At 41.8% G+C, this 11,181-nt stretch overlaps 1 protein-coding gene across 1 annotated transcript; it reads right to left on the bottom strand.

Annotated features, from left to right (window-relative positions):
• Nucleotides 1-3,539: 3,539 nt before the first annotated feature.
• Nucleotides 3,540-6,337, bottom strand: LOC118573633 (melanoma antigen preferentially expressed in tumors-like). Its single transcript, XM_036173909.1, has 3 exons — nucleotides 6,048-6,337; nucleotides 5,034-5,615; nucleotides 3,540-4,053 (listed from the first exon to the last, which is right to left on the bottom strand). The coding sequence occupies exons 1-3, from the start codon at nucleotides 6,335-6,337 to the stop codon at nucleotides 3,540-3,542; spliced, it is 1,386 nt and encodes a 461-aa protein (XP_036029802.1).
• Nucleotides 6,338-11,181: the final 4,844 nt, after the last annotated feature.

The following is an 11,181-nucleotide window of genomic DNA, read 5'->3' as shown; positions in this document are numbered from 1 at the left end:
ACAGTGTGAAAAGGGGCTAGAAGAGTGTGTCAGGTCCTCTGGAACTGTAGTTACACAGGGTTGTGCCCACAGTGTGGGTGTTGGGAATCAAACCCCAGGTCCTCTGGGTTAGCAGCCAGTGCTCTTAACCACTGACCCATCTCTCCAGCTCCCTTTCTCTATATTTAATGGCCCTTGAAATATTCATTATTCATAGTCTTTACCTCAGTGGGGTCTAACTAAAATGTAGGTATTGAATTGTCCACTTTGAGCTTCCTGGTGGAATATTTCAAGTTCAGAGTTTTCAAATGGTAATTCTAGAATTTAAGGCTGAAGGGAGAAAAAAATCCTCTGCTGTAGGTTTACAAAACATGGTTTATAACAAATTAATGTAAGCTGATTATGTTAATCTACCACACATAATTTGGAAGCAGATAAATCTATACTGTCTTACAAAAGAAGGTATTTTGAACTTCTTACACACCTGTTAAAAGGAGCCAAGGAGACAGCACAGCCAGTAAAGATGCCTGCTATCATATCTGGCAGCCTGAGTTGAATCCCTTGGACCCTCCTGGCAGAAAGGTAGAACCAACTCCTGCAGGCTGTCTTACAAACTCCACATGTACATTTCTTTGGCATATTAAATGTGGCATAATATTAAAATGCTCTGAATAGAACAAATATATATATGTGCTGTGGATAGTGCTCTGTGTATATAAAGTTCTGATTGGCCAGTAGCCTGGCAGGAAGTATAGGTGGGACAAGAGAGAAGAGAATTCTGGGAAGTAGAAGGTTAGAGAAAGACACCGCCTACCGCCGCCATGAAAAGCAACATGTAAAGACACTGGTAAGCCACAAGCCATGTGGCAAAGTATAGATTAACAGAAATGGGTTAATTTAAGATAGACACGGTAGATAACAAGCAGCCTGCCACGGCCATAGAGTTTATAAGCAATATAAGTTTTTGTGTGCTTTCTTGGTTGGGTCTGAGCGACTGTGGGACTGGCGGGTAAGAGAGATTTGTCCTGACTGGGCCAGGCAGGAAACCTCTAACTACATATATGTATTCGCATACACTCACACTTATAATTTGAATCACCCCACAAAATAGGTTTCATTATGGATTTTTCATAAACTTATTTTTAATTTAATAGGAAACCACAATTAAGAAACTGAATTTTTAAAGAGATCTTGGACTGTTAATGTACTGAAAAAATTAAAGGCTGTGGTTTTATTTAAAGTCATACTCTTTTATACTGTGATACTCACGAGCTATTTGGGATAAACAAGGAAAGGTTATAGTTCAACCATTAGGCTTGTATGTCAAGTTGACAGGGTCAACTGCACTGGTTAATTTCTTGTCAACTTGACACAAACTAAAGTCATGGAGGAAGAGGGAACCATAGATGAAACTGTCTCCATCAGATTGACCTGTAGGCAAGTGTGTGGGGGCATTTTCTAGATTAATGGTTGATGAGGTAGGGCCAAATCACAGTGGACAGTACCTCCAGGGCAACTGGTCCTGGGCTGTATAAAACAGGTAGCTCAGAAAGCCACTAAGAACCTTTTCTGCCTCTGCTCCTGTTCAAGTTCCTGCCCCGACTTCCCCAATGATGGACTGAGATTGGGACATGTAAGTCAAACAAACCTTCTCCTCCCTCAGCTGCTTTTGGACATTTTTTACCACAGCCATGTAGAAGCAACATAGTAGACTCCCTTAGGTTAGTTTTCAAATCTATTGAAAACAAAGTATCCAGAGCACTTTCTTGCACTAGAAATTTCCAAGAGTATCATTCACATTGTCAATATGACAATAATGAGGTCCAAATTCTCTCTTATTGTAGGGTCTAGTTTTCACCTCAGGGTGCAGTGTCTCTGACAGAAACAAGGCACCTGAGGAAGGATGGAGGAAAGAGCAAATATGCCAATATTGATCCAGTTGCATCTTCCCAGTATTCTGCCACTGTAACACACTGGTCAGAACTGTACTTCTGACAGCACCATATCCCAGCTTACTCAGAGAATATATAGTAAGAGCCATAAGGAAAAACAAAAAAGAAAGTTCAAAGAAACAGGTAAAACTAATTTTAGTACTTTATTTAATACAATGTGTCAAAAACTCCACAATTTTTAACTTGGAAACAATGTAAGTAAATTGTTCATTACACTGGAATATTAGTAGGTCGTTGAAATTTTATGCATTATATGATGATACAAGCATTATGGAAAATATGAGCCAATTTGAAATGTTGTAGCACAAAAGAAATATGACACATTAATTTCAGTATATTTTAACATGTTTTTTCTTAGGAACTTGGAAATACAATGTTACCACCAAAAAAATTAATAAAAACAAATGTTAAGTCTCCTGCCAAATTTCTTATTATAATAGTGCCTGTACAATAGAATTTGATATATTTACCAGTATCTCTACTAAAAACAAAATTCAATTAATGTTATCTAAGATCAGACTAAAACTTAAAAAAGAAAACTGCATAAATTTCTAAGCCATTGCTTTTACTAAGATATTTCAGTACAAAAACATTATATGTAAATGATTACTTACAGTCTACTCTTTGCTAGGTTCAGATCTGAGCACAGTTGGGCTGGTGTGGTAAGCAACTGGACAACTGAGGCATTTGCTTCGCACTGTGTAAATGATTAACTATAGATTTTACATATATCATTTCTAAGTAAGTCTAGGATATACAAACTGAATTTATAATTATGTTATGTTCTGGAAAATAAAAAAAGTTTGACTTAGTACTCACACATGGCTAATATGTATCATATCAAATAGGGCATAGCTAATGGAAGAAGAATCAAAATATATATAGGGAATGATTTATACAGCTAAGGAAATGACAGGATTAACAGAATTGGGAGTAAGAGAACTAAAGGAAGCAGGGGAATATTATGGCAAGGACCCTAAATCCCACCTAAAAAATCATCTGACAAAGGCTGGATAGCCAGCTGAAGACTTCATGAGAAGTAGTGGGAACTTTAGAGCAGGCCTACATCAAAGAAGCAGGAAAGTATATTTATGTTCTTGAAGGTTCTATTGAAACCTCAGAGCCTCTGCTATCTTTCTTTCCTGGCCTCACTATTAAATCCTGACGGATTCCCAAAAGCAACCAAAACCAGCCTAAAGTAACTTAGGGGATGAAAACACTGTCTTCAAGAACCACCGCCCCTTCCACAAATATAGGCAGGAAAGGTTGTCATTGTTCTGATTTGTGGGATGTACCAACAAGCAAACCAAACAGTGTGAGCAGAGATGAGCAAACTAGGATTTGATCATCCTGTATTATAGGCAATGCACATCACTGTGGTCAGTAAAATGAAACATATCAATAGTAGACAAGTGATACACAGGAACTCTCAAAGTCCTCTATCTTTTCTAAATTATTCTGTGTAGGAATCAGTTACATGCCTATATTCGCTAAGTGTAATTTCCTACAATGGGAAGTACCATATATATTTCGTGTGGGGGGTTCCAATAATAACATTTAGTACTTAAGTAGTACATATCGGGTTGAAACTGTGTTGGACTGTGAAATTTATTCTAAGTAAGTGATCCAGGTCATGTCAGCCCTCTCTGCAAGCTCTAGCATCACCTTCAGTTGTAGTTGTACAAGAGCAAGCTTCCTTCGGTCTATACTGCCCTGAAAAGGCCATAGTTCATAGCAATGTACAGGGATAGGATAAATCACATATTTTAGATTCTTCAAGGGTGTTAAATTATTCATCATAGTCACAAGCATAGGCATTGTGATGGGGTTAGAAACAAAGCATAGGACACGGAGTTGAGTACAACGAATCAGGGCAGGGATAAGGACAGAGATTGCAGTATCATTTATAAGGCAATGATTTATCTCTAGATGTCGAAGAGTACCAGAGAGATTTGCCAGAAGAGTTTGAAAAGGCTCAAAATCATCCCAATACATGGAGTTGTTGCTAAGATTCAACAGTTGTAGGCTGGTGGCCTGCGGGCTCTGGGCCAGAAATCTGAAGTCTCTGTACGAAAGATCACAGAATGGCAGATACAAGAAATGCAGTCCAGGTGGCAGGACTCTGTAGGGAGAAAACAAAACTTCTGAAGAATAAAGATTTAATGAGGAAAACTATACCTTTATATCTAGAATAAATTACTTTTAACATGCATTATAACTGGGAATTAATGTGTGCTTTAGTTCCCTTAATAGTTTTGTGACTCTGAGAATTTTTTTAGACAGCATCTTCCTGGCTGTCCTGGAACACACTATGGAGAATATACTGGCCTTGAACTCAAAGAATCTGCCTGTCTTTGCCTCCTGAGTACTGAAATTAAAATCCCATGCCACCACATCTGGCTGAAAGTTTTGTTTTCAACACTGAGATACAATTTCTTTTATCTTAAGAATGTGTACAGCACATTATAATAGATGATTTTAAGAAATATTAAGAGAAAAAAATTGAGAGCAGTTGATATAAAACATTATCCATTGTAGATTTCAGCTCAACTTTTTAGTGGGGAGGGATCAGAAAGAGCAGGAAACTGAAAATTCCCTTTGGTCAGTCCCTAAATACCAACCTCTACTTTCATGGCCTATGCCTTGGAGATCACATATCAGTAAAGTGATCTGACATTGTGAACTATGGGCATCTGTGATTAGGTGCATCAACACTATAGCAAAACGTCTTTCCCCTTCTCAATCCCTCTTCCTCTTCATACCTAGAAGGCTAGTATTTTTCACCTTTAATTTCTGCACTTGTCTGTACATTGCTGGCTGCTTAATTTTTGTAATTCTTTCTCCACTTTATTCATTCATTCATTCATTCATTCATTTATTTATTCCTGGAGCTGAGGATGGAACCTAGGGCCTTGTGCTTGCTAAGCAAGCACTCTACCAATAAGCTAAATTCCCAACCCCTCTTTCTCCACTTTCAAATTCCCAGAAGCGACAAAGTGGGAAACACAAACGATTTTCAGGAGTTTAGGAATACCCAAGAATGTTTTCTTTGCTCTCTCAACAGGCTCTAGGGAAACCCAGGACCCTGGCCCAAACTCTTACCTCAGCACTCTGTCCAGATGCCCTGTGAGACAGAATGAAGACAGGCTGACTTCCTTAAGGTTGTTCATACGTTGCAAGTGACCAAGGAAATTTTTAAAGACTTTCCCACTCAGAGATCTAAAAGTGACTTTAGACAGACTGAGGCTCTCTAGGTGGTCCATCTGAGACAGGACATTGGTAATATCACTCAGTGAACCCCTATCAATTGACAACTGACCAACACATTTGAGATCAAGTAATTTCAGGGTGCATTTGCTGTTACACAGTTTATCAACTTGCAAATCTCGACAGCATATGTGCAAAGACCCTGAACTCTCCCTAATTTTACTTGCAAGCAAAAGCAAAAATTCCTTTTCCACTAAGGAGCCATCTAGGGAAAGGTCCACTAGTAACTCTACAGGCCTGGGGTACTGTATCATGGACTCTGAATTTACAAAATGATGCTGCCCTTCTATTTTCAGGATAGAACTGTCAGAATAAGCACAAGAATGAGGACACAAAGGATCCTTGATGCTGACATCATGGCATGTGGTCCTACAGTTGTTGTCTTGCCTTAAATCTAGGATCCTCAGTATAGGTCTCCTGTAGGGTAAGAGGAGATAGAATAGCTGAGAAAAAGCCAATGACAATGAAACTGAGTAGAATCAACGATGACATCTAGTAACTAATTCTTTTATCCATAGCTGACACTACTTGTACTATCAACAAATCTTTCCCATGAAAATTCAACCTCCTTCACCTCCCCCAATCCTTTATATGCCTTAAATCCCCTCCAGTCTTAAAGCTCCTGTCTTTCTCTTATGTAACAACTGTTTTGAAAACCCATCAATAGAACCCTCAGTAAGAGTTTTCAAAATGAACATTGAATACAATCAGTCTTTAATGTGTTACCAAGTTTGCGGGCAACAGCCTCACACATAAATCTTCAGCATTTACTTTTTGCTCCTTCTGGGAGAGTAGCAGGCTGTGGTACAACCTCTTCTGTCTTTCCATGTTTCTATTTTATAGTCTTACCCAGAAGCAGAGTCCTTTGAAGGACGCACTGGAAGATTCTCAATCATGGCTTTCAGGAGTTCATGTTGAGGCTTCTGTACAGTTAATGACCCAATATGGAGACAGTAAAAGGGCCACACTTTCACCATCTCACTCAATATATTCTTATGCCCACCCTTGAAGGCAGCAATGAACAAGGGAACAAAAAAGACTCTTGGCATATCCTGTAGAGCTTGGATTGCTACAGACTCATTACTCAGCAGACTCTGTATAGCGAGATCCAACAGAGTCTTTGGGTTCTTTGTATCCATCTTTGTGAACCTGAATCAGAAGGAGAAATATTTAGAAGTTCTGGGAAAACATACACAGTCTCTTCTTTACAACCAGCACCAGCAAAGTAGAAATTTAAAAAAATAAATGAACCAGAGAGGCAACACTAGATACATCTACTATAGACACAGATTTGAAATTGACTTGTGAGTGTATAAAGGTGTGTGTGTGTGTGTGTGTGTGTGTGTGTGTGTGTGTGAGTGTGTGTGTTTGTGTATTACTATTACCCCTACCATGTATATGATACAACACCATTAGATATGGGTAATAAGCCAGACTGTCATAATGCACCTAGCGGCATAGGAATGCCAGATGAAGACCACCCTCAGGCTGACTTTCTAGGCTTGGCCTACATTGATGACTGACGCTGCCCAGTTTCCGCCCTGACCACTCCCATCTCACATAGGGAACCACAGTAAAGTAAAAGTAAATGGGCACCCCATCTCATTCCTTTTGGACTCCAGAGGTACCTACTCTGTCCTGAGAGAGTTTTGGGGGCCTACTTCTCCTTCTCATGTCCCTATTATCGGGGTTGGGGGACAGCCTTACCTACCTCACCAGACACCGCCATCTAACTGCATTTTCAGAGGCATCCCTCTCACACATCTTACTGGTGCCAAGCTGCCCTGTACCTCTAATAGGAAGGGATCTTCTACCTAAGGTAGGAGCGTCCATTTCTTTTGCTCCACACATTCGTCTCATCCAGATGCACCAGCAGCTCCTCCTCTTCTTCTCCTAAGCCACTCACTCTACTGATTCTAACAATTCTTTTCCATTGGCAGCCTCTCAGGTAGACCCCAAAGTCTGGGGTATGCCAAAACCTTGTATCACTAGGCACCATCAGCCTATTACTATCCAGCTACAAAACCATTCCAGATATATCACCAAAGCTCAGTACCCTCTCTCACTCCAGAGCCTAAGAGGACTTAAGCCTATAATTTCTGACCTTCTCAGGAAAAAACTGCTCCACCCATCTCTTCACCTTTTAACACCCTCATACTTGCAGTTAAAAAGTCTAATGGAACCTACTGCCTGGTTCAAGACTTCAAGCTCATTAACTCTGCAGTGGTCCCCCTCCACCCTGTAGTGCCTAACCCTTATACTCTCCTGTCCACCATCCCTTTAGGAACCTCTCACTTCTCAGTTCTACATCTCAAAGACGCCTTCTTTTCTATCCCTCTCAGTGCTCAGTCTCAAAATATCTTTGCTTTCACCTGGACTGACCCTGACACTCACCTGTCCACACAGCTGACCTGGACTGTTCTGCCACAGGGATTCAGAGACTGTCCACACCTATTTGGTCAGGCTCTGGCCTCTGACCTGCTTTCTCTGTCTCTCCCTGGCTCTGAACTAATACAGTATGTAGATGATATTTTACTCTGTAGCCCGTCCTTACAGGTTAGCCTCTGCTCTCCTAAATTTCTTATCCAGCCACGGTTACAGGGTATCTCCTTCTAAAGTTCAGCTGTCAACTCCCCAGGTCACCTATTTGGGTCTAACTATTACTCCAACCCACAAGGCTATTACTGTAGACAGGAAATGTCTAATCCAGTCTCTTACAGTCCCTTCTACTAAACAGGAGATTCTGTCTTTCCTAGGAATAGCTGGCTTCCTACAGTCTTGGGTTCCATCTTTTTCTCTCCTTGCTCGCCCCTTATATGAGGCAGCTCAGGGCTTGTCATATGAGCCCCTCCTCCATCCTGTCACTAAACCTTTTCAGAAGCTCCAACAGAAGCTCTTCTTTAGGCCCCAGCGCTTCATCTTCCAGACTTAACCTGTCCCTACTCCCTCTATGTAGCAGAGAAGGAGGGATATGCCCTGAGAACTCTAGAGCATCAGATGGGACCTTCCTTTGCACCTGTAGCCTATCTGTCAAAGAAGTTAGACCTTACCAGTCAGGGTTGGGCACCTTGTTCCCGTGTCTTAGCAGCTACAGAGCTCCTTATTCGGGAATCAAAGAAGCTAAGCTTAGGGTCACCCATTACTGTCTTATCTCACCATAATCTGTCCCATCTCTTAACTTATAAAGGCTTACAAACTTTAACTCCTTCCCAGGTTCTTCCTCTCCTGGTGACATTACTAGAGGATGCCACACTTACTTTCTGGACTTGTCCACCTCTTAATATTTCAAGCCTCCTCCCTCAACCTAATGCTGACTATTCTCCTTCTCATTCCTGCACTGAAACCTTAGAGGAACTGTTACCTCACCCTTCACACATATAGGAGGACTCTTTGCCTCAGGCTACTTATACCTGGTACACAGATGGCAGCTCCTTTTTACATGAGAGGACCTGTAAAGCAGGTTATGCCATAGTATCAGATACTGAGATAATAGAGGCACAGGCATTACCCACACACACCACCAACCAACCAACAAGCTGAGCTGATAGCTCTCACCTGTGCCTTCCAATTGGCCAGGGACAATCTCTAAATGTTTACACAGACTCCAAATATGCTTTTCACATCCTCCTGTCCCACACTGCTATTTGGAGGGAGCATGGCCCTCTCACAGCAAAAGGGGGATCCATATCTTAACTCGGGCCAAATCATGGCCATGCTGGAGTCTTCCCACCTCCCCAAGGTTATAGGAATTGTCCACTGCTGGTCTCATCAGACCAATAGCTCTATCATCTCTAGGGGAAACAACCTGGCTGACCAGGCAGCCAGGACAGCGGCCCTCCAGGGCCAAGTCTCACCTCACCCACCACAGGGAATCCATACAGTACAGCTTACACCCTCACAGGGAACTTCTGACACTAGGCAAATTCTTTCCTATCTATACAAGCTCTTTTCTCCTAATAATCTTGCTCTGTCTCAATTTGTAAAAGCCCACCTGCACCCCACCTCTGAGGACTTATAGTTCTTAAGATCTATTGCTGCCTTTTGTGAGATCTGCCAAAAAACAGATCCCAATACCAAGTACAGGTGTCAGCCTTTCCCACCCACCAGGCTAGAGGTTCCCTTCCAGGGACTGACTGGCAGCTCGATTTTACCCATATGCCCACCTTCAGGAAAGTGAAATATCTCCTTGTGATGGTGGACCCATTTTCAAATTGGGTGGAGGCATATCCGGTTTCTAATAAGCTGGCTCAGACAGTTGCAGGTCTCCTTCTCAGAGAAATTATTCCTCGGTTTGGGGTTCCTGCTTCTCTTCAGTCTGACAGTGGCCTGGAGTTCACCTCTCAGATTTGTCAGACACTAGCTAAGGCTCTTAACATCCCTTGGCATTTCATATCCCATACCATCCTTAGTCCTCAGGAAAGGTGGAGTGTACCAATTGGTCTTTAAAAACTATTCTTATTACAATGTCACAGGAACTCACCTCAACTGGGTAAGATTATTGCCTCTACTTCTTCTTAGGTTCAGGGTTCTTTCTAAAAAGCCTCTTTCAATGTCCCCATTTGTACTAATGTATAGAAGGCCAGTTATTACACAAGGTCTTTTATCCAACCCTCCAACTATACCAGATAGCCTCTTAACTCCTCTCTTATGTCACCGAAGGTCTATCCTATGGAGCTTTACAGACTATTGTTTACCTCCGCTGTGTGATTATCATTGTCCACCTCCAATCCACATTGGGGATCAGGTTCTTCTCTTTCTTCCAAGCTAGAGCCCTTAACCCCTTTCCCCTAAGTGGCAGGGACCCTTCAAGGTAATTCTTGTGACTCCTACAGCTGATAAACTCGAGGGCTTTCATCACTGGGTCCACCTGTCTCATCTAAAACCTTTTATCTTACCTCCATCCCAGAAAAATCTCCCTTCATATACAGTAAAACAAACAGGGCCTTGTACTCTCAAGCTCCAGAGGACATAAGGTTCCACTGCCTTGTCACCAATCCCAGAGGAATAAGGTATCACCCTTCCTTCCCCAACTGAGGACACACAGAGTCAGAGGCAAAGGTACCATCAGAAATATCCAGGCGGTGGAGAAAATGTAATATAACAGTCTATCCTATTTCAATACTCAGCAACTAATCACCTGCGTTTCCTAAATGCTAAACTAATAAAGGAAAGAGGTGCCTTAAATAAACTACCTCTAATAAGGCTAGTCTCAGCTAAAAATTAAGCAGAGTACTAAAACACCATAATAATCATTTATTCTATCACAGCCACCTTTTTGACATGTCTCCATCTGGACAGGCCAGATCTACCTCAGATAAATGTCAACTCCAAAAATAAAATAATAATGTTTCTTTTTTCCCTAAGCTTTTTCTATGTCACCAGTATCTTGTCAGACAAAAGGTTCCCAGCCACACCACAAAGGAAGGACAGCCTGCAGAACAAGGGATGACAGAACTTTATTCCAAGACTCCCACCTTCATCCCAGAACTTCAGAAGCTACCCTCCCCATTTCCCCCAAGATCCAACCAATGTCCACCATTCAGCCAGAAACAGTCTTTGAGAGAAACGACGTCCCATACCCTCTCATCCACCATTTTTTCTTTTTTTTAAAAAAACAAGAGTCAGAGATGATATGAATTCACAACCTACCCCCATGGTTTGGCATGCCTGGCGGAGCTAGACACTTCTGCTTAGCCATTTCCTAGTCAAAATAGCCATTTCTGGGTCAAAACGTCTCACGTGACCAGGACCCAGTGGCTTTGAGTGGTTGTGTAAAGCGCATAGCACAACCATGTGACCTACGTGCATTTGTGGAGTAGCCACATGAGCCTGTATGTGCAGGCAGGGCCCAGCCTTTATAAGCTGAGGCCATATTCCTGGCTCCACTCTTTATTCATGTGTTTCCACAGGTCTGTTCACAACTGTCTCTCTCTGTCTCTCTCTGTCTCTCTCTGTCTCTCTGTCTCTGTCTCTGTCTCTGTCT

This window comes from Onychomys torridus, chromosome X (assembly GCF_903995425.1).
Source record: "Onychomys torridus chromosome X, mOncTor1.1, whole genome shotgun sequence".
In the NCBI taxonomy this organism is placed as follows: Eukaryota; Metazoa; Chordata; class Mammalia; order Rodentia; family Cricetidae; genus Onychomys; species Onychomys torridus.
Note: the sequence above shows the minus strand (reverse complement) of the source record. Positions and strands in the feature narration are given on the sequence as shown.